The sequence below is a fragment of the Dreissena polymorpha genome, chromosome 9 (genome assembly GCF_020536995.1).
Source record: "Dreissena polymorpha isolate Duluth1 chromosome 9, UMN_Dpol_1.0, whole genome shotgun sequence".
NCBI classification, from domain to species: Eukaryota; Metazoa; Mollusca; class Bivalvia; order Myida; family Dreissenidae; genus Dreissena; species Dreissena polymorpha.
Window position 1 is genome coordinate 39,175,424 of NC_068363.1, and position 24,304 is coordinate 39,199,727.

The 24,304-nt window shown below is 38.4% G+C and overlaps 1 protein-coding gene across 2 annotated transcripts in view; it reads right to left on the reverse strand.

Moving 5' to 3' along the window:
- Positions 1 to 24,304, reverse strand: part of LOC127845144 (pre-mRNA-splicing factor ATP-dependent RNA helicase PRP16-like) — a 116,543-nt gene that overhangs the window by 90,876 nt on the left and 1,363 nt on the right. Inside the window, exons 2-11 of one of the 2 annotated variants that reach the window (XM_052375866.1) lie at positions 19,909 to 20,238; positions 18,761 to 18,966; positions 17,808 to 17,954; positions 13,940 to 14,084; positions 12,826 to 12,938; positions 11,199 to 11,416; positions 4,441 to 4,626; positions 3,383 to 3,541; positions 2,856 to 3,002; positions 26 to 106 (exon numbers count right to left, since the gene is read on the reverse strand). In XM_052375866.1, the coding sequence (XP_052231826.1) occupies positions 26 to 106; positions 2,856 to 3,002; positions 3,383 to 3,541; positions 4,441 to 4,626; positions 11,199 to 11,416; positions 12,826 to 12,938; positions 13,940 to 14,084; positions 17,808 to 17,954; positions 18,761 to 18,966; positions 19,909 to 20,228 (1,722 nt within the window). In that variant the 5' untranslated portion in view covers positions 20,229 to 20,238. Of the gene's footprint in view, positions 1 to 25; positions 107 to 2,855; positions 3,003 to 3,382; positions 3,542 to 4,440; positions 4,627 to 11,198; positions 11,417 to 12,825; positions 12,942 to 13,939; positions 14,085 to 17,807; positions 17,955 to 18,760; positions 18,967 to 19,908; positions 20,239 to 24,304 lie in introns of both variants that reach the window. The other variant, XM_052375865.1, reaches the window with a different exon arrangement.

Sequence of the window (24,304 nt, forward strand, 5' to 3'; positions counted from 1 at the left end):
CTTTCAAGGGAGACAATTAAGTAACCTGTGTAAGCTGAGTAGTCTTTCCTGAGCCAGTTTCTCCCACTATCACTATTACACTGTTATCACGGATGATATTTAACAGCTGGAATGATATCAAATAAAATTGCATGAATAAACAAGACTAGATGGGTCACAGGTATGGATGCCCTCAATTATACATGTTTGGACACAGACGAAGGGCTTATCATCAACACTGATTGCCATAATACATACACAAGTTTTTTTATTGGAATATAAATATACTCTTCACAAACTCCTTAATGCTCATTATTGACAATTTACCTGAATGGACAAAATTGTTGCACAAAACGCACTATTATCCAAACGTTATCATTTGTGGCAAGTTGTTATCAATTTGCAAAATAATGCTGATGTTAACTTTCCCAACAATGTTTTTCTTCAGATTGTATTGATTAATGACTCCCACTTTGATTCCAGGGAATATTACCTCAAAACATTTTTTCAGACTGATCATCAAAGACAACAAGTACATGTACTTGTTTGCTATCAACCACAGCAGCAAGTGCAAATAATTCCTTCTGATCACTGCTTTTTATTCACCTCTGGCAACCAAACTGGCAAAGTTCCTTTACATTAATTTGAAAGTTTTTAGCAATCAAAGATTAGAAGATGTAAATATTAATGTACAGGGTTTATTGCTTACCTTCGTCAATGAATAAAAACAAATTTGCATATTCAAAGTCGCATTCAAAACAAATGAGAGCAAATTTCCTCTGAAAAAAATATCTTACTAAACTGTCATGACAGCTAGAGATGAACAATTTCTGAGAGCATGTCATTAATCCTTTCCTACTCAGAAGCAAAGTTAAAACACGAGCACTGCCTTGCGGGTGCAGACCGCTCATCTATTTTTATTTTTAAAGGTGAAGGGACCTATCTCAATTTCAATCACAAAGGAGGGAGTGGTGGAGAGGAGAGGGGTGTATAGTGTGGAGGTGTGGTCATTTATTACATTATCTTCCAAAAATGACAGAAAAAATGCAAGAAAAAATATGAGGGGGGGGGGGAGATTCTTGGGTGGGATGGTTGGACGGTATTTCAAAAATAAAATGATATAAATAAATATTTGTGTTTTTTGACCATGTTTAAAAAAAAAATAATTGGGGGGGGGGGGGGGGTTGGGCGGGTATAGTGTGATGGTGTGGTGGTCATTTATTAGATGATCTTTAAAAAAAAAATGGGAGGGGGGGAGGGGGCGTGGGGGATGGTTTAGGTGGAGTCTATTGTGGTTTGTCATGTTAGAGTTGTTTTGTCAAAGTATCAATCAAATCTAATCATAAATAAAGAAGTTATGGCAATTTTAGCAAAATTAATAATTTGACCTTGAGAGTCAAGGTCATTCAAAGGTCAAGGTAAAATTCAACTTGCAAGGTACAGTAACCTCATGATAGCATGAAAGGATTTGAAGTTTGAAAGCAATAGCCTTGATACTTTAGAAGTAAAGTGGACCGAAACACAAAATTTAACCATATATTCAAAGTTTCTAAGTCAAAAACGGGCCATAATTCCGTAAAAATGACAACCATAATTATGCAACTTGTCCTTAACTGTCCCCTTATGATAGTTTGCGAGTGTTCCAAGTATGAAAGCAATATCTATGATACTTTAGGGGTAAAGTGGACCAAAACACAAAACTGAACCAAATTTTCAAATTTTTTAAGTATAAAGGGCCCATAAATCCGTCAAAATGCCAGTCAGAGTTACATAACTTTGCCTGCACAGTCCCCTTATGATAGTTAGTAAGTGTTGCACGTATGAAAGCAATAGCTTTCATACTTTAGGAATAAAGTGGACCTAAACACAAAACTTAACCAAATTTTCAATTTTCTAAGTATAAAAAGGGCACATAATTATGTCAAAATGCCAGTCAGAGTTACATTACTTTGCCTGCACAGTCCCCTTATGATAGTTAGTAAGTGTTGCAAGTATGAAAGAATAGCTTTGATGCTTAAGGAATAAAATGGACCTAAACACAAAACTTAACCAAAATTTTCAATTTTCTAAGTATAAAAAGGGCACATAATTCTGTCAAAATGCACACCAGAGTTATTTAACTTTGCCTGCCTAGTCCCCTCATGATAGTAAGTAAGTGTACCAAGTTTGAATGCAATAGCATTGATACTTTATGAGAAAAGTTGACCTAAACGCAAAACTTAACCGGACGCCGACGCAGACGCCGACGCCAAGGTGATGACAATAGCTCATAATTTTTTTTCAAAAAATAGATGAGCTAATTACTATGTGCAAACAGCATAAAACCAGAACAGCCTGCAAGACTCGTAGTCTGTTCAGGTATTATGCTGTTTGCTGCTCATCAGTATCTAAGGGTTGGAAATAAAGCCTTTAAAATTATAATCTAGTAAGAAGTCGTTAATGAAATGTAAATTTTTGAGGGACTACAAATGCAGCAAAATACGTATCTAAGTGGTAATGGGTTAAATATGTATCTAAGTGGTAAAGGGTTAAATACGTATCTAAGTGGTAAAGGGTTAAATACATATCTAAGTGGTAAAGGGTTAAATATGTATCTAGGTGGTAAATGGTTAAATACGTATCTAAGTGGTAAAGGGTTAAATACGTATCTAAGTGGTAAAGGGTTAAATACATATCTAAGTGGTAAAGGGTTAAATACGTATCTAAGTGGTAAAGGGTTAAATACGTATCTAAGTGGTAAAGAGTTAAATACGTATCTAAGTGGTAAAGGGTTAAGTACTTATCTAAGTGGTAAAGGGTTAAGTACTTATCTAAGTGGTAAAGGGTTAAGTACTTATCTAAGTGGTAAAGGGTTAAAGAGCCTCCCTGGTACTGACCTCATTTCTGACAGCAAATATGGGCAGGTACTGGCGCTGCTGAGCCAGTGTTCTCTTCTTGGCAAACTCACTGACGGCCTCGGTCTTCTCCTGCAGCAGGTCGGCAAACTTGTGGTCCACTTTGTAGTCCCTCTCCTCCCTCTCATCCTGAAAGTGATACAAAACAAGATTATCTCTTAAAATTTATCTAGTTCTTTGTTATTCAAATAAAAAAGCCATAAAACAGAATTCCACCTGATATTGATACAAAACACGATTCTCTCTTTAAATTTATCTAGGTCTTAGTTATTCAAATAAAAAAGCCATAAAACAGAATTCCTTTTATTCAATTTCATAACTTAATTAGTAAAATAAATACCAGAGCAATAGAATAATACCTTTTGAAGACACCATGAAATGAAGTAAACCCAAAGAGCAACTACAAAACAATTCAAGTATCTAAAAGTACAATGTTAGTAAGCGTTACAACTGTTTGAACTACATGCAGGAACTAAAAAAAAATTCAAAGAATAGGCGCAATGTCTTACCTCTTCCTCCTTCTTTTTTACACCCATGATGTCCCCTATTCTGGTCCCTGCCAGCTCCCACTCTTTCTTCTGGGCCTTCTTCCTTTCCTTCTGCTCCCTGTGGGTCCGCACAACAGCGGAGCCCTTCCTTGAGTTCACAGCCATGTCTGATGTGGGGTCCTGAATAATAGACAAGCTGGGTCCTAAAGGGGCCTTTTCACAGATTTTGGCATGAAGTTTGTCATTAAATGCTTTATATTGATAAATGTTAACATTGGATCTACAAAGCTCCAGTAAAAAACAAGAATAAAATTAAAGAAATTAAAAAAAGTAACCCTCAACTGGGCTTGAACCACTGACCACTGGAGTAAAAGTCTATCGCTTAGACCACTCGGCCACCCGTGCTCATACAATGAGAGATGTATTTTATACTTTATATAAGCTTTCCTTGTAGTATCCCAAAATATAACAACAACAACAGAACTTTCCAAATTATTCAATCGCCTTGCAAGGCTTTATAATTTTCAGGTTTTTAAATCGTAAAAAGATGCATATAATGGATATTTTAGAGCATGGTAAATTAAATGTTCAGTATTATTGTTTCCTCACAACTATAAAACTTACAACGAAAATTTGCGAATCTGAAACAACTTTTTTCAATTGTGTCAATTTACCAACACGTGAAAAGACCCCTTTAATAACAGGCAAGAGTCCAGCTTACTTTAAAAAAGTGTATCCAGCACAAATGCTGATATCAATGAGAGTGTGGGTAAAAGGGTAAACAAAATTAACAACATACTAGTATTTCATTTCATAATAATTTACAACAATTATTACACCAAAAGTCTTATTTATCTGAATGCTGCAATAAATAATTGTTTTGAGATGAAAAAATACTGGTCAGATGTTCATTTTGGACTAAGTTTAAAATAATCAATAGCAAAGCATGATTTATTAAATTTGTGAATATTTAACACATATTGGACATTTACTGAATTGATATGTCTAAAGGAAGGTAAAATACAACCACATTAAAACATATTTTGTTCATACCAACAAAGTCAAAATGTCCCTCTAACCTTTATAGGCACAACAGGTTCAGGTTGCTTGGTGAACACAATTCTTCCATCAAGGAATGGCGGTACAATGTTGTGTACAAGCAAGTGCACACGAGCCTCATTCTCATCCTCAAAATCATCGTCGTAGTTCAATTTCTCGACTACACCACTGCGCAGCATTCGATTGGTCTCCCACAGCTCTATGTCCTAGAGGAATGAAAATGTAGCTAAAATAGTATGTGTTAAGGTCTTGGAATGTGTCAAAAGTAAAGCATTCATAAAATAGTGTTTGTTAATGTCTTTGACTGTGTCAAAAGTAAGGCATTCATAAAATAATGTTTGTTAATGTCTTGGACTGTGTCAAAAGTAAAGAATTCATAAAATAGTGTTTGTTAATGTCTTGGACTGTGTCAAAAGAAGAATTCATAAAATAGTGTTTGTTAATGTCTTGGACTGTGTCAAAAGTAAAGAATTCATAAAATAGTGTTAATGTCTTGGACTGTGGCAAAAGTAAAGAATTCATAAAATAGTGTTTGTTAATGACTTGGACTGTGGCAAAAGTAAATAATTCATAAAATAGTGTTTGTTAATGTCTTGGACTGTGGCAAAAGTAAAGAATTCATAAAATAGTGTTAGTTAATGTCTTGGACAGTGGCAAAAGTAAGGCATTAATAAAATAATGTGTGTTAATGTCTTGGACTGTGTCAAAAGTAAAGCATTCACATGTAAGTGTGTTCATATCTCAGATTTTGTAAGTAGTAAAGCATTAATCATGATAAGGAAAGGTCTAAGATTACAAAAGGTACAGGGTGTTGCTCAAAAGACGCCGGGTTGAGCCCAGAAAAGTCTGGGGATATTTTTTACCAATTTACTTAATCAGAACAATTTCTTAGTCTTAAAGTTTTCAAGAAGGTTTTAAGTATAATAAATGTATATGTCTTTGAATATTTGTACATGTGAAGATTTTTCAAATATCATATTCATATTATCGTTGGTGTTGACCAGTCCACAGGGGCTGCTCTCACATGTTTAACTTAGAATATTTCATAATTTTTAACCATATAATTTGTGAGCCAGTATGCCTTTATACCAATAAATTTGTGGATTTTGTATAAAAAAATATTATTTTATATATTATTAATTCAACTGTGCACAGTTATGGAATACCTATTTTCATATACATGTAATGCTTATGACATGATTATCAATGAACACATAAGGTAAGACCTTTTATGTCGGTTTTCTTACTTCAAAATGAACCTTATGTTTTTTAACCATGAGCAAAACTCACAACAAAAAGACCATTTATTTTGGCAGACTTAACCAAACTTTGCACGCATTCAGGCAATATAGCTGACAAGACATTGAAATGAAAAGTACTGTCACAATAAACCATGTATGTCTGACAGATTGACTTATAGTCTGACAAAGTCCAATCCAATTAGACAACATGTCTCAAGGACGCTTCAGAGGTTGCACAGTCTGTGTTTGGATACCACATTCAGCATGTAATTTGTCCTATTCCTGCACCTGAAACACAATCACCCTAACCCCTCCCCCACATTGTTGATTTGACATTTCCATGCCAACAACACTACCCACCCACCTTGTTGATCTGGAGTTACCATGCCAACAACACTCCCAACCCACTTGCTAATCTTCCTTACCATGCCTACAAACCTACCCACCCACCTTGTTGATCTGGCCTTGCCATGCCTACAACAATCCCCACCCCCCATCTTGATCTGGCCTTCCCTGCCTACAAACCTACCCAACCACCTTGTTGATCTGGCCTTGCCATGCCTACAACAATCCCCACCCCCATCTTGATCAGGCCTTCCCATGCCTACAAACCTACCCACCCACCTTGTTGATCTGGCCTTGCCATGCCTACAACAATCCCCACCCCCATCTTGATCAGGCCTTCCCATGCCTACAAACCTACCCAACCACCTTGTTGATCTGGCCTTGCCATGCCTACAACAATCCCCACCCCCATCTTGATCTGGCCTTCCCATGCCTACAAACCTACCCAACCACCTTGTTGATCTGGCCATGCCATGCCTACAACAATCCTCACCCCCATTCTTGATTTGGCCTTCCCATGCCTACAAACCTACCCAACCCCCTTGTTAATCTGGCCTTATAATGCTTACAAACCTACCCGCACATCTTGTTGATCTATCATTGCCATGCCTACAACAATCCCCACCCCCTACTTGATCTGGCCTTAACATGCCTACAAACATACCCACCCATCTTGTTCATCTGGTGTTTCCATGCGTGCAACCCTATCACACCCACCTTACTATTTGGTTGTTGCCAGGCCTACAAACCTACCCCACCAAACTTATTTATCTGGCGTTGCCATGCCAACACACCAACCCCACCCACATTGTTGATCTGGCGTTGCTGTTCCAACAAGAATACCCCATCCACCTTGTTGATCTGGCGTTGCCATTCCTACAGCCCTACTTACCCACCTTGTTGATCTGGCGTTGCCATGTCTACCACGCTACCCGATCCACCTTGTTGATCTGGCATTGCCATTCCTACAGCCCTACGTTACCCACCTTGTTGATCTGGCGTTGCCATGTCTACCACGCTACCCAATCCACATTGTTGATCTGGCATTGCCATGTCTACAACCCTACCCCATCCACATTGTTGATCTGACATTGCCATGTCTACAACCCTACCCCATCCACCTTGTTGATCTGACATTGCCATGTCTACAACCCTACCCAGTCCACCTTGCTAGTCTGGCGTTGCCATGCCTATAACCCTACCCCATCCACCTTGTTGATCTGACATTGCCATGTCTACAACCCTACCCCATTCACCTTGTTGATCTTACATTGCCATGTCTACAACCCTACCCCATCCACCTTGTTGATCTGAAATTGCCATGTCTACAACCCTACCCCATCCACATTGTTGATCTGACATTGCCATGTCTACAACCCTACCCCATCCACATTGTTGATCTGACATTGCCATGTCTACAACCCTACCCCATCCACCTTGTTGATCTGACATTGCCATGTCTACAACCCTACCCAGTCCACCTTGCTAGTCTGGCGTTGCCATGCCTATAACCCTACCCCATCCACCTTGTTGATCTGACATTGCCATGTCTACAACCCTACCCCATTCACCTTGTTGATCTGACATTGCCATGTCTACAACCCTACCCCATTCACCTTGTTGATCTGACATTGCCATGTCTACAACCCTACCCCATCCACATTGTTGATCTGACATTGCCATGTCTACAACCCTACCCCATCCACCTTGTTGGTCTGACATTGCCATGCCTATAACCATACCCCATCCACCTTGTTGATCTGACATTGCCATGTCTACAACCCTACCCCATCCACCTTGTTGATCTGACATTGCCATGCCTACAACCCTACCCCATCCACATTGTTGATCTGACATTGCCATGTCTACAACCCTACACCATCCACCTTGTTGATCTGACATTGCCATGTCTACAACCCTACCCCATCCACATTGTTGATCTGACATTGCCATGTCTACAACCCTACACCATCCACCTTGTTGATCTGACATTGCCATGCCTACAACCCTACCCCATCCACATTGTTGATCTGACATTGCCATGTCTACAACCCTACACCATCCACCTTGTTGATCTGACATTGCCATGCCTACAACCCTACCCCATCCACCTTGTTGATCTGACATTGCCATGTCTACAACCCTACACCATCCACCTTGTTGATCTGAAATTGCCATGTCTACAACCCTACCCCATCCACCTTGTTGATCTGACATTGCCATGCCTACAACCTAGTCTCATTTATAAGGTGCGCAAAGAATTTAGAGATACTTTTTATATGGGCTAAATTCTTTGGAACGTCTCATCGTTGAAGGACCTTTTTTGTGGTGGAAACCAGAAAGTTTAAATTTTCATCAATTTGCGTAAAATTGCAAAATAACATTACCAACTCATTCAGTTTTAATTCAGAAGTTCATTTTTACATCAAATATCGTCGATTCGAAGTTAGAAAGGCATAAATTCTTCAGTTAAACTTCTGCTTAAATCCCAAAACAATCACTGACCTGTAGCCATGTCATGAAACTGATTTAAATATGAACCAATCAGAAGAAGGCATTACGGTGTAACGTGTACGCGTAATTTTATTTAACATGAGCTTTTAACACCGACTTTTACCTAACTAGATCTAGTATGCTAATCTTTGTCGATTTAATAAGCATTTGTTCAAAACAGATATGGTGCAGTTTCTATTCACTGTTCTAAGTTTCAGGAAGTGTTTATGCATGTCTTTTTCGCACCTCTGTCTGTGTTGTTTTATGTACTTACATTCTACGTTACAAAGGACGGTATACTGTACGATCTGTATCAATATTATTTATGTACAGTATAAAAATAAAAGATGTACTTTATTTCAGAACTTTTTAGTTGTCAATTTAGAAAAAAAACAATGCTAAATTAATCCAGAAAAGTATAACATCGGTTTACTATGTAACGCGCTGCACCACAACAGACGAACGCAAACTGTATTTTACGCTGTTTATTCTTCCACTTTAAACCAGATGCTTAACATCGAGGTCGTGTTATCGATTTATATCTACACAGCGAGCGAATAGAGAGATATTGAAAAATTGAATAGTGGTTGGATTTAAATTGCTCAGGCGTGCAAAATTCAAAGTGTCATTACATAATTTTTACTGAACATTATCGAGAAATGAATTATCTACACAGGTATGTAAATATTATTGCAATCCGTTGTTATTAAGTGTCTTATATCGGGGCTTGAATGTTGCGCACAAAATCCTTGCGCAACAATATAGACAAAGAACAAAAAATTCCCACCACATAATTGGTCTTTCACCCTTTGTACGCTCCAAATATTACCCATATAAAAAGTAGCTTAATATTTAAGAGCGTCAAAAATTTGGACTAGCCTACAACCCTACCCCATCCACATTGTTGATCTGACATTGCCATGCCTACAACCCTACCCCATCCACCTTGTTGATCTGACATTGCCATGCCTACAACCCTACCCCATCCACCTTGTTGATCTGACATTGCCATGCCTACAACCCTATCCCATCCACCTTGTTGATCTGACATTGCCATGCCTACAACCCTACCCCATCCACCTTGTTGATCTGACATTGCCATGTCTACAACCCTACCCCATCCACCTTGTTGATCTGACATTGCCATGCCTACAACCCTACCCCATCCATCTTGTTGATCTGACATTGCCATGTCTACAACCCTACCCCATCCACCTTGTTGATCTGACATTGCCATGTCTACAACCCTACCCCATCCACATTGTTGATCTGACATTGCCATGCCTACAACCCTACCCATCCACCTTGTTGATCTGATATTGCCATGCCTACAACTCTACCCCATTCACCTTGTTGATCTGGCATTGCCATGTCTACAACCCTACCCCATCCACCTTGTTAGTCTGGATTTGCCATGTCTACAACCCTACCCCATCCACCTTGTTGATCTGAAATTGCCATGCCTACAACCCTACCCCATCAACCTTGTTGATCTGACATTGCCATGCCTATAACCCTACCCCATCAACCTTGTTGATCTGACATTGCCATATCTACAACCCTACCCCATCCACCTTGTTGATCTGACATTGCCATGTCTACAACCCTACCCCATCCACCTTGTTGATCTGACATTGCCATGTCTACAACCCTACCCCATCCACCTTGTTGATCTGACATTGCCATGTCTACAACCCTACCCTATCTATCTTGTTGATCTGACATTGCCATCTCTACAACCTTACCCAAACCACCTTGTTGATCGGACATTACCATGTCTACAACCCTACCCCATCCACCTTGTTGATCTGACATTGCCATGTCTACAACCCTACCCCATCCACCTTGTTGATCTGACATTGCCATGCCTACAACCCTACCCCATCCACCTTGTTGATCTGACATTGCCATGCCTACAACCCTACCCCATCCACATTGTTGATCTGACATTGCCATGCCTACAACCCTACCCCATTCACCTTGTTGATCTGACATTGCCATGTCTACAACCCTACCCCATCCACCTTGTTGATCTGACATTGCCATGCCTACAACTCTACCCCATCCACCTTGTTGATCTGACATTGCCATGCCTACAACCCTACCCCATCCACCTTGTTGGTCTGGCGTTGCCATGCCTATAACCATACCCTGCTCACCTTGCTGATCTGGCATTGCCATGCCTACAACCCTACCCCATCCACCTTGTTGATCTGACATTGCCATTCCTACAACCCTACCCCATCCACCTTGTTGATCTGACATTGCCATGTCTACAACCCTACCCTTTCCACCTTGTTGGTCTGGCGTTGCCATGCCTATAACCATACCCTGCTCTCCTTGCTGATCTGGCATTGCCATGCCTACAACCCTACCTTACCCACCTTGTTGATCTGGCGTTGCCATGCCTACCACCCTACCCTACCTACCTTGTTGATCTGGCATTGCCATGCCAACCACGCTACCCCATCCACCTTTTTAGTCTGGCGTTGCCATGCCAATAACCATACCCCACCCACCTTGTTGATCTGGCATTGCCATGCCTACAACTCTACCCTACCCACCTTGTTGATCTGGCATTGCCATGCCTACAACTCTACCCCACCCACCTTGTTGATCTGACATTGCCATGCCAATAACCATACCCCATCCACCTTGTTGATCTGGCTTTGCCATGCCTACAACTCTACCCCACCCACCTTGTTGATCTGGCGTTGCCGTGCCGACATGCGGCTCTTCTTCCTCTTCTCAATCTCTTCCTCCTTCTTCTTCTTGTACGTCTCGGACATGCCTGAGAACGGGTTGTTTTCCTGGTCGTACCCCTCGTCCAATCCGTACCACTCGCGGTCCAGTCGCTTCTGCTCCTCCTCCCAGATTACTCGCTCCTCCTCGTCACGAAACTCCATGTCGCCTTTTTCTTAAAAAGCATTTAAACTTTAAACCTTTTTGCATGTTCTTTGATTTGTTTGTTTCTTAAAATAATTTAAGTCAAAAAAGTGGAAAACATTTAACAGTCTAAGCTACTTTAATCTTTTATCACTTATATACACCCTTTGGGATGCCTGTAGTCCTTTTGAAAATGAAATTAAATTTAAGACCTTTCTTACCAAATTAAAGTTTTAAAGGCTTTTTTTCCAACTCCAAGAAACTGATGAGCAGCAAACAGCAAAAACCTAAACTGGTTTTATGCTGGTTGTATATAGCAATTGTCAATGGGCTTCTGAGCAAGAAAGGGCTAAACAATTGTTTAACCTCTTTGTTGCGGTACTTTAGACGTATTTCCCTCAAAATGTTGACGACATTTACCTGATTGTTTTCCTGAGCAGACTTAACCAATTTAAGTGGTTAACCAATACTAAGTCTGCATGTTTATGCCCATAGCTAACAACTGCCCTCAAAGCAGAGGTAGTGGTACTGGCTTGTATATAATTTCTGAACTTATCCGCGCTCAATGTTGTTACAAAACAGAGAATGAACTCACCACAACCCCAGATTAACCCATTTATGCCTAGTGGACTCTTCCATCCTTCTAAATTGGATCAATTTATTTCCAAAATTAGGGATGTCTAGTATATTTATTTCTATATTTAGAATATTTCTTACAGAAATTCTTTTAAGCAAACAGCACAGACCCAGAGGAGACGCCACATTATGTGGTGTCTCATCTGGGTCTACGCTGTTTGCAAAGGCCTTTTTTCTAGACGCTAGGCATAAATGGGTCAAGCACTTTGCACTCTAGTAATCATGCAACAGGTATAAAATCTTTCAAAATGAATTGACATGTATATTTACATTACCGGACAGTTCAGGTGGAATATTGAATTGCGCAATAATTTTCAAATACACATAAAACACTGATGAACAGCTCAGCTCTTTTTCAAATGAGATACACTTTCATAAGCAAACAAATGTGTCTTGTTCTGAGAAAACTGGGCATAGGGCATGAGCGTAAAGTGTCATCCCAGATTTGCCTTTGGAGTCCGCACAGGCTAATCAGGGACGACACTTTCCGCCTTAACTGGATTTTCGTGTAGAAGAGACTTCCTTTAAACAAAAAATACCATAAAAGCGGAAAGTGCCGTCCCTGATAAGCCTGTACATGCTAATCAGGGATGACACTTTACGCACATGCATTAAGCCCCGTTTTCTCAGAACGCGTCACAAATAAACCGCTACATCTTCAGATTGGTGGAGGGGGGATAATAACACGCTTAGAAAACACCATAAAAAGCAGTTGTTATCATGACCATAGATTTATGAACACATTCATAATTATTAATATCCTTATTGAATGTAAATTTAATACAGATATTGAGTGAAGAATACCTCCTTCTTTGCTCGAGTCCCTTGGCGTGAACTTTATGTTTTTCTTGTCGGAAGCCCATTCATTGTACTTGTATGTTGGGGTCGGCATTGGAGTGTCGTCCGAATTCTTAGACCTTCTATCATTGTATATTGGTATTTGAATTGCTAAGGGATGTTTTCTTTATTAGCATATCATCATACATGTAAGTACAAGTCAATTTATGTTCTGTGAAAGTTAATAAGAATTCAATATATTTGGTATATACCATAAAAAGTCTGCAGATGAAATCCTGGCATGTTTAACCTATCTGTTACACAACACAAAAACTTATTATATTGAATTATTTAGTAAACAAGTGATATTTTTATGATAAGGATTTTATAGTGGGAAAGAAAAAATAAAACAAGCAAATTCTTTGAATTGATATCCACCGCCAATATGCTTCTGGACACAAAAGTGTTATATTTGACACTAAAAAAGCATTTTTTTAAGATACAAAGGGCCATAACTCTGTTATTAACAGATGGTGTACAATGCCATTTGGCGTGCATCATCCTCTTATCTATATATATACTCATACCAAGTTTCAATGAAATCCAGCAAAGCACTTTCAAGATATGGCTCTGGACACAAAAGTGCCGGACGGACAGGCGGAAAGACGGACGGAAAGACGGACGGAAGGACGGACGGACAACGCCAAAACAATATCCCTCCGCCGTTGGCGGGGGAAAAAAAGCTAACAAAATGAAATAACCAAATAAACCAAAACCTTTAACGCTTTGCTTATCTGTAGTTCAGCCATGCAGTGGGGGTTTAAAATGTAATCCAAAATGCGTAGGTGAACTTTCTGCACAGAATAAATCAACATTTTTTAAGATACTTTCATGGATTGATTGCTCATGATGAACTAAGATCAAACTGTATGAACTGGCCATAAGCCAAGTCTTAATCTGAGTACAAGACTGAGCGATTTGCTGTGAGGTATAACATATTGACAAAACTGAGAAAATGGAAAAAAATCAAAGTTTCGAGAAAATTGCCACATTATGCCTATATCAGGCCCCTGGTAAAGAAGGAAAACAAGCTGTGCCAGAACAAGCCAAAATTGCTGTTTTTTTACAATATTTCCCCTACCGCTTGCCTCCCTTGCTCCTTTCTGATCTGAAGGCTGAGTCACCTCCCCTGTCGCCATGGTCACTGGGGGTGGGCAGGTCCCAGCTGGAATGCTTCAATGGCGTCGTATCCTCATCCTCGTCCCAGGCTGACCTTGATGGGGTGTCTACAAAGTGATATAAAAGAGTCTTGCTGTGGGAGAAAGGGGCTTAACACATGGGCGTAAAGTGTTGTTCCAAATTAGCCAGTGCAGTCTGCACAGGCTCGTCAGGGATGACACTGTCCGCCTAAACTGGATTTTTGCTAAGACAAGACTTCCTTAATTATAAAAATACAATAAAAGCGGAAAGTGTCCTCCCCAATAAGCCTATGCAGACTGCACAGGCTAATGTTGGAGGACACATTACATACATGCATTCAGCCCAGTTTCTAAGAACAAGACTCATTTAACAAGACTATGGCCAAGCAATATGGTCCCTTACCGGTAAAACTCCACCATTTTCAGCAATACATTGTATTTCTAGTCATAGCAACCAGAATTCTTGACGTAGGAACAAAATGAAATGAAGTGCATAATCTCCATATTGCCATTCAAGTTTCATGAATAAATATGAAGAACTTTTAAAGTAATCGCAGGATCCACCATTTTCAGCAATATATCTAGTCTATTTGTTGCCATAGCAACCAGAATTCTTGATGTAGGAACAAAATAAAATGATGTGCATAATCTCCATATTGCAGGGGGGTTTTCCAGCCATTTTGCGAAAAGGAGTCTGGTCAAATTGAAATTTGTATGCCCCCGGTAGGGTGGCATATAGCAGTTGAACTGTCCGTCAGTGTGTCAGTATGTCAGTATGTGTGTATGTCAGTCTGTCCGTCCGTCCGAAAACTTTAATGGCCATAACTTTTCCACTATTGAAGATAGCAACTTGATATTTCTCATGTGTATCTCATGGAGCTGAACATTTTGAGTGGTGAAAGGTGAAGGTCAAGGTCATCCTTCAAGGTCACATGTCAAATATATGGCGTCTGTCTGTCTGAAACTTTAACATTGGCCATAACTTTTACAATTTTGAAGATAGCAACTTGATATTTGGCATGCATGTGCATCTCATGGAGCTGCACATTTTAAGTGGTGAAAGGTGAAGGTTAAGGTCATCCTTCAAGGTCAAATATATGGTGTCTGTCCGTCCGAAAACTTTTACATTGGCCATAACTTTTTCAATATTGAAGATAGCAACTTGATATTTGGCATGCATCTGTATCTCATGAAGCTGCACATTTTGAGTGGTGGAAGTTCAAGGTCAAGGTCATCCTTCAAGGTCAAAGGTAAAAAAAAAAATTAAAAAAAAATAATTTCAAAGCGTCGTTCTCATGAAGCTGCACATTTTGAGTGGTGGAAGTTCAAGGTAAAGGTCATCCGTCAAGGTCAAAAAAAAAAAAAATCAAAGCGGCGCAATAGGGGGCATTGTGTTTCTGACGAACACATCTCTTTTTTAATCTATAAAAGTGGCAAATTTGGGATTTTAATATCGACAAAAAAGGCCAAATTGGGATTTTTTATCATCAAATATTTACACAACAAGTCTTTTCCCAGATATTTTGGGGAAAAATTATAAAAATTACAGTTATATATTTTGTAGGACGTTTAAAAAATAAAATTGAGATACAGAGTCTAACAAGAGATTGCCAAGCAATATTGTCCCCTACCTGTGAAACCATTGTCAGAATTTATTTTTTTTATTTGTTCCCATACCAACCAAAATTCTTGACCTAGGAACACAATTAAATGACGTGCATAATCTCCACATATCCATGTTTCAAGTTTCATGAAAAAATATGAAGAACTTTAAAAGTTATCGCAGGATCCAGAAAAGTGTGACAGACGGAGCGCAAACCATAAGTCCCCTCCGGTTTCACCGGTAGGGGACAATAATCATAAGTCACTTCTTTCTAATAAATAAAAAAAAAAGGGGGGGGGGAATTGGGAAAAACAATTATAGTTTCGGTTTAGGATTGGGTCTGCTTTGGGATAAGGTCCGTTTTATGGCCTTTTTTACATAGCGGAAAACCCCCTGTATTGCCGTCTGTCCATGTTTCAAGTTTCATGAAAAAATATGAAGAACTTTTAAAGTTATCGCAGGATCCAGAAAAGCGTGACAGACTGACTGACTGACTGATTGACTAACTGACTCAGACACAGCGCAAACCTTAAGTCCCCTAAGGTTTCACCGGTAGGGGAAAACAATATTAACCTGCAAATAAAACCTCGGTAGGATATCTGCAAAGTGATAGAAGTAAATTAACTGCAGATAAAACCTAGGTAGGGGGCCTGCAAAGTGATATAAGTAAACAAACCTGCAAATAAAACCTAGGTAGGATGTCTGCAAAGTGATATAAGTAAATTAACCTGCAAATAAAACCTAGGTGGGGGCCTGCAAAGTGATATAAGTAAACTAACCTGCACAAAAAACCTAGGCGGGGGCCTGCAAAGTGATATAAGTAAACTAACCTGCAAATAAAACCTGGGGGGCCTGCAAAGTGATATAAGTAAACTAACCTGCAAATAAAACCTAGGTAGGATATCTGCAAAGTGATATAAGTAAATTAACATGCAAATAAAACCTAGCTGGAATGACTGCAAAGTGATATAAGTAAACTACCCGCAAATAAATCCAAGGTGGGGCCTGCAAATAGATATGAGTAAATTAACCTGCAAATAAATCCTAGATGGGGTGTTTACAAAGTGATATAAGTAAATTAACCTGCAAATAAAACCTAGGTGGGGTGTCTGCAAAGTGATATAAGTAAATTAACCTGCAAATACAACCTATATGGTGTGATCAAAGTGGTATGCCGGTAACTAAATTTACCTACAGATACAACAAAGATGGGGGACCGTGTCTGCAAAGTGATATAAGATAATTAACTAGCACATACAACCTACATGTAGATCATGGTGTGTGAGGAAAGTTATATAACTAAATTATCCTTCAAATAAATCCTAGATGGGGTGTGAGCAAAGCGATATAACTAAATTAACCTAAAAGTAGCTATGTGAAGGTTTCAATAAAGCTGTAAGTCGGTAAGGTGCTTGTATTTAAAAACTGACAGGCTTTGAATGACATTGTATTAAGCAATACACAAACCCTTGACTTCTTTATTTGAACTTTAAATTTTGTAAAACCATTTGATTAAAGTAAACATTGAAAAGGCGTTGTTATAGATCAAATGATTGTCAGCTATATATTGTTAAATGTTCATGGTATGACAGATAAAAGCATGACTTCATTAAATGAACAGTGCGAATATCAGATTGATTAAAAAGTGTATGCAGGAAAGGTTTGGTAGTACCGGTCAGACGGTTGTTCTGCATGGATGTAGTGTTTTGCAAGAAAGAGGTGATAAATAAATTAGCAAAACACTAAGACGAATGTACATAGTGTACATAGAAATTCACCAAAATAATAAAAATTTCTAGACAGGAACTACTAATATCCTATACTAAACCTAGTTGAGGTAAAGAATCTGTAGGTAAAAAAAAGCTAACATAAAAGCAGTGTTTTTTTTCACCATTTTGGGAATGGGGCCGGGTCCCTTAGGATTAGGAAATATCAAGTCCTTTTGACTAAAATTGGGAAATGAAAGTTGTTGATTTCATGCTAACAAATACTTAGAAATTTCAATTTAATATTTTCTAAGGTTCAACTTGCAGGGCTGGCTTTTTAGATGAATAACATTTTTAGCCTTATCCATTGGGAATGGGTCCCCCTACTATACCCAAATTTGAACAAAGAAAAAACATTGAAAAGTGATGGCAATTTAGGTGCATAACATTGTTTTATTTATAAATTCCTTAAACAAGTAAGGATCATATAATTGTACATACCCTTCACTCGTATGTTGGGAGTTGGCGGTTCATCACGCCGCCTGGGTGTGTCACTCCAGTCTCGTGAACTTCTCTCAGAGTGGCGATCACGTCTCTCAGAACGCCTTTCACTTCTCTCGGAGTCTCGGTCTCCCCTCCGAGAATCACCTAGGCAACATAAATTTAGTGACATCTTGGATTGAGTAACGCGAAGCAACTGCATCATTTAAATAGTGCTCCAGCTAAGCCTAAATGGAAGGGCGAAGCAACATGATCATGACTTTGACCTCCAGTTATGAAAATGTTAATGAATTAAGGAACAAAGTATGTATTTATAGTTTACCATAGAGTATGATTTTAATTCTTATTCATATGAATCATTCTTGAACAAATGAATATTATTTTTTCTTAGCTATCTGAAAGCAAAACAGAGTATTTTTTAATTCTCATATAAATTAACAAAATGTCATTTAATTTAGATAACTGAGATCGACTATTTTTCAATTATTAAAGGAACCATTTAATTGTTTTTCACGGTTCCCCCTGGCGTAAGATTTTGTTAGTCCAATTTACAGCAGAAACGCTGTTTTGTGGAATTTTATTAAGATAAAATTGTGACTAAATGGTAATTTCTTGAGCCAAATTTGTAACTTTGCAGCCATTGGCTTATTTTGGCGCAAGCCTTGGTTTTGCTGTGTGGACATATGAATTGACAAAAGCAATTTGTTTAGTTGCCTATATACGGCAACGGACTAAAAAGGACAAAGAACTACGTTAGTGCTGATATTAAAAGTCTCAGGATTGTATTCCTCATCATCATCATCAGAACTTTAAATGCATTACAAATATTATGACCTCTTTACAAATGGACCCTTGCTAATTTCTAGGCTGATAGTTGTTAAAGTCCAAATTAAGTTCTTTTTGATCTATATAATAAAGATTCTCAAAAGATTCATAGTTAAATGCACACTTACCTCCTTTCTCCCTGTCCCTATGTCTGTCCTTGTCTTTATGGTGTCTGTCCCGGTTTTTATGGTGGTGTTTCTTATCTTTGTCCTTAGACGATGCATACACGCCCTTGTCACTGTCCCGATCATGGCGACGCTTCAGCTTATCGCGAACCTCCGTGCTTACACCCCCTGGATGGGACGGTGTTTCGACTCTGGACTGTCGGTAGCGCCTGAAATATTGAAAATCCTGTTGTAAGTTTGCACTGATTGCAATTTTTTATGAGTTTGTTATTAATGCCTTTGACTCTTTGTAAGTATATTATTATTTAATAGCAGCCATTTTATGAGGTTAATAAAAAATCAACCAGTTTTCACTTGAATAAAAACAAACAATCATACCCCCCCCCCCCCTGGTCAATCCTCATTAAATTTTCAAAGGTTTTTAATTAACAGCATCATAAGTCAAAAGAATCATTTTAAAAGCGATTTTTCAATGAACAAAATCTCAACTTTGACTGAGTATTTACAGTAATCAAAACTTCAAACTACATTAGCAAAACTTCCAAGTTTTAAAAGTTTATGAAAGCCCTGATCAAAACCTCAAGTGCTAAGCGAGTAAAATGAAAGCCTTGGACAGTTTGTATAAACCTTTTAATTACAGCCAAACAGTACCGCACTAGGATAAACTATTTGAATGTACAGCGGTAAAAAGCATATTGTTTCACCCATATTAACAATATGAAAATGAAAAGAGCACCGCATAACGGGTGCCAACGCTCTATTGCGGGTGAAAATTTGAATAAATGAAAGTTTGTCAGATTATTTTTTTTTAGAGGTCACAGTGACCTTGACCTTTGACCTAGTGACCCACAAATGGGTGTGGCATGTAGAACTCATCAAGGTGCATCTACATATGAAGTTTCAGAGTTGTAGGTGGAAGCACTTTGATTTTAGAGCAAAATGTCAAAGTTTTAGTACGACGCCGGCCGACGGCGGACGACACAACGAGCTGGCTATGACAATACCCCTGGTTTCTCCGAAAACAGCCGAGCTAAAAATTGTGTTGTATCATTTAATATTAAACAAATGAGTAAAAGTTTTTTTTAAACATAATAATAATATAAAATGAATTGAGTAAATCTAAGAACAACCAAAGTTTGTATGCTCCGTACCTTTCATGTCGATTCTCTTTTGATTTCTTCTTTGGTTTAGACTCGTCATCACTAGAACTGCTGGAGTCACTACTGCTGAACTCATCATCTCTATAAGAAGTCACTTTAGACTTCTTTTTCATACCATCAGCCTCATTTTCTGCCATACGTTTCGATGCTGCCAACTTGTCCAAGCCCAGCAATGAAGGCTTTTTGAAGGAAAATTTATCTGTCTCTGTTGCTGGACCCTTCTTCATGATGACAAGACCACCCATTTGGTTAACTGAGGAGCCCTCCAGTCGATGAAGAGATGGGTCATCATCAGGCTCCAAAAATGACATTTTGAAGTACCTGTTCAAAAAGAGCAATATAGTATACAAAATAAAAACTATTGAGAGAAGTGAGACAAACTCTTACATTTATGAACATTCTCTATGCTTACGGGTCATCTTTTATTCCGGTATTTCATTAATGCTCCCTTGTTTTTATTTACATATAAACCTGCATGACCTAATTGTTAAATCTGCAAGAAAACGTTTCTCACTGCCAGCATCCATAGATTCTTGAAAATCTAATTTCTATAAAAGGTGTTAAACATTATTAAACTATTCAATCTGCTAAAATACATCTTAAAATAAAATTTCTCATTTAACTTCTTCACTTTTTTGTTGTTGTTTATGTTTGCGTGCTGGTGATAGGGTCAGACAATATCATAATTGTTTTTTAAGTTCTTGGGTTTGCACACCACTTATTTATCTTGATTATTTGTGGGCAGACTCATACAATAATTGAATTAGGAGTAAAAATATTTTTTAAAGAAAAATGTGTGCGGTGCATAAAAATAAATGTGATTTTTTTCATAAAATTTATTTATTTAAACTGATATCAAACTTTATTGATGGTCCATTTTGATGGTATGTAAGACCTTGGTTATTCATGATTGATTCAATATTAATGATATCCAACTATCGACCATAGAAATAACAAAAATTTGGATAATTTAAGTGGCCTTTTCACAGATTTTGGCATGTATTGAAGTTTGTCATTGAATGCTTTATAATATATTGATAAATGTAAACATTCAGTGTGGCCATACCATGTGGTCCGTGACATCATTTTGGCTAGCACGCCAAGTAGAAAATTGTAAACATTGCCTCCGCTAAAAAACTTCAAATCCACGTAAGTATCTTATTATTTACTCTATTTTGACGAAATGAAGCGCAGGCTATGGGTAAAGTTGAGAACTATTCCCAGTTATATAAATATTTGATACCAGATTTGTAGTTTGGTCTATCATTCGAGGCAAATTCCTAGTTTTTACCTTACAATGCGAGCAAGCATGACAAATATCCGTTATATAGTCATTTTTGTAGTGTACTAATATATGCGGACATGAATAATTCCATATAAAATGTGTTTTGTCCGAAAAAAATATCTTAAAACACCATCTAATGCCATTTCTAATGAACACCAACAATTATTAAATTGGACGATTGCTTTGAGGAACAAATTGCAATCGTCCAATTTAATAATAGCAGGTGCATGGCTTCGCCTTCAAATCTTTTGCAGAAAAAGGAGGTGGAGTTTAACGGTTAATTGAGCAAGTGTTTTACGCAAGTTGAGTTCCAATTGCTGAAATTACTCAGCCCTAAGCATTGCAACGACGAATACATTTATCAATGATTTCCCGAGATATACCGATTAGTTCTGATTTACAAACTTTTTGTACAGCTCCTTACTATGGCAGACGCCCGTGTTTACAAAATTCCTAAACACATATACCGGTATTGTTTTATTGGATTATTTATACTAATTATCAAATTGCAAGGTAATACTATTTGTATCTACTATAACATCAAGATTTGTTAGAATGCCTGTTTATATCACTTATTTCATTGATTATATGCGGATATACAGCTAGTTTAAAATTGAATTCCACCATAAAAAAATTCGGAGAAAGAAATATTGAGATTTTGATCGTTCGTAGAATGAGAGTTTTCTTATATATTTTCTATTGCAGGGGAGGTAATTATAAAACGTTGAAGGCTTCAAAATTAGTCTATGTTTGTATATATTACCGGTAATGGTTTTTTTTTCAAGACAATGGTGCATTAGCAAATGAATTATTATTAGTATGTAGTCTAAGAGATATTGGTTCGGATATATGAGGGGCCATATAATAGATCAGAAATTGAGAAATGTATTATTTGTATTCGTTGATACTAATCCCCTCTCCGTGGTACCTTCGCTTCAAGGCGAAGTACTGTAGCCTGTGTAGGATTATTGTTTTATGTAATAAGGCTCTCACTGTGGATTCTCGTTATCGAATATTTATTTGCACGATTTAAACGCGATGTATCTAGTATTTTTATATTTTATCAAGGTATCCCGTGTCTCTCAGAAATTTGAAAACATGTTGCCTTATATTGAGCCAATCTCGCTTGGCAGTATTAGCAGTATGTCGCATTCAGTGTTTACATTCATATGATTAAAATTGATTACTATGAGCACCGGCTTTGTATTTTTACTGGTAAATACTTGCTGCCAAAAATTTCACGTTTATTGTTCTGCAAAGGTTAACACTGTTAAACTGAAAGCTCCGACGTCTAGTGCTGTCCCTGGAAAAAAGAATTTGCCACGACCAACAGATGAGACTGTACTTTCAGATGTGATGGAATAAAAGTTTGAAACCTGGAATACTGATTTGTTTACAATCTTACCCCCCAATTTCAATCTAGATTATATATATCGTATCGAAGGGTATTACCGAAGTAAGGGTAATTCCGGTGTATTCCGAATATCAAATATGTCACACGTGCCATGACGTCACTATCGTGATATGCATACGCACTGTGTATTTCAGTTACCGGCATCCGAAAATTTATAAGAAAATGAGCTTTTTGAGGGTAATTATACGATTTTCATGACACACCAGCTAAAATTTTATAGTAAAAACTAACCTTACATTGAACCTAACTCATTGTATATCATTTTTCTCAAGTTATACATGCTGCTGTAAAGGACGCTGATGTTTACAAATACCAACCGGTGTAATGGTAGATTTCTCCTCTGAAATGTGTACGATAATGTACTCGCCCAAACTTCCAGCTTGTTGTTTAATTCAAAATAACACAATGAGATATATTTGTTTCTTTGTCTTTAACAATAACGTGCAGAGATTTACAGGTTTATAGAATTATTATTTTTAATACAGCTTCAACTTTCTGGCAGTAATAGAAAGGGTCAATATGACCCTGGTCTCATTGCTGAGGCATATGGTGCTGTGAAGAACAAAGGCATGTCTGTGTACCGGGCAGCACGTCTTTATGGCATTCCAGAGAGTACTCTTCGTGACCGTACACTTGGACTACAGCCAATCCCATGCTCATCAGAACCCCTTCCAAGACCTGGGCCCCAAACTTTGTTTTCTGTAGCTGAAGAGGAGCAGTTTGTTTGTCATGTCGAGTACATGGCTGAGATAGGTTACGGCTACTCCAGGAGTGAATGTGTGCGTTTAGCCACTGATTTCGCCATCAGCCTTGGAAAGAGGAAAAATTCTGAACCATGTCTTTCAGCTGATTGGTTCAGTGGTTTGAAAAAGAGATGGCCAGACATTCATGTTGCAAAGCCGCAAAAGTTGTCTCTTGCCAGGGCTAAGGCCTCTTCTCCTGAGGTACTTGAACACTATTTTTCAGACCTGAAGAATATCATGGAAAATTGTCACCTGACCAATAGGCCCGACTTGATCTGGAACATTGATGAAACCGGATTATTGCTCGAGCACAGTCCAACAAACATTGTTTGCCAAAAAGGATATACTCCTCAGTCTGTCACCTCTCCTCGTGGCAACACTGTCACGATTTTTGCAGCTGGCAATGCCACTGGGTCCAGGCTCCCCCCATTCTTCATCTTCTCTTGCAAAAGGTGGATGGACAGTTTGTTACTGGACACTACTCCTGGCTCAGCTGGCACATTAACTGAATCTGGTTGGTCAAATTCAACTGTCTTCTTGGAATTTCTTGAAACCCATTTTCGAAAGCATGCCCCTGTTGGCAAGGAGACCATGCTTATTCTTTTTGATGGTCACAAGTCCCATGTTAATCTCACCCTCACTAAATGGGGAGACGATAACAAGATTAAATTCTTTGTTCTTCCACCACATACTTCCCATGTTACACAGCCTTTGGATGTTGCTTGTTTCGGACCTTTGAAGAAAGCCTATCACTCTGAATGTCAGTCATTTCTTAGACACAAAATCCTGGTCTGAACATTACTCTCTACAACATTGGATCACTTTCTTCCAAAGCATACAACAAGGCCATGACTCCAGAAAATCTTATTTCTTCTTTCCGTAAAACAGGCATCTACCCATTGAATCCCAGTGTCATTCCAGCTGTCAAAACGGCTCCGTCTAAAA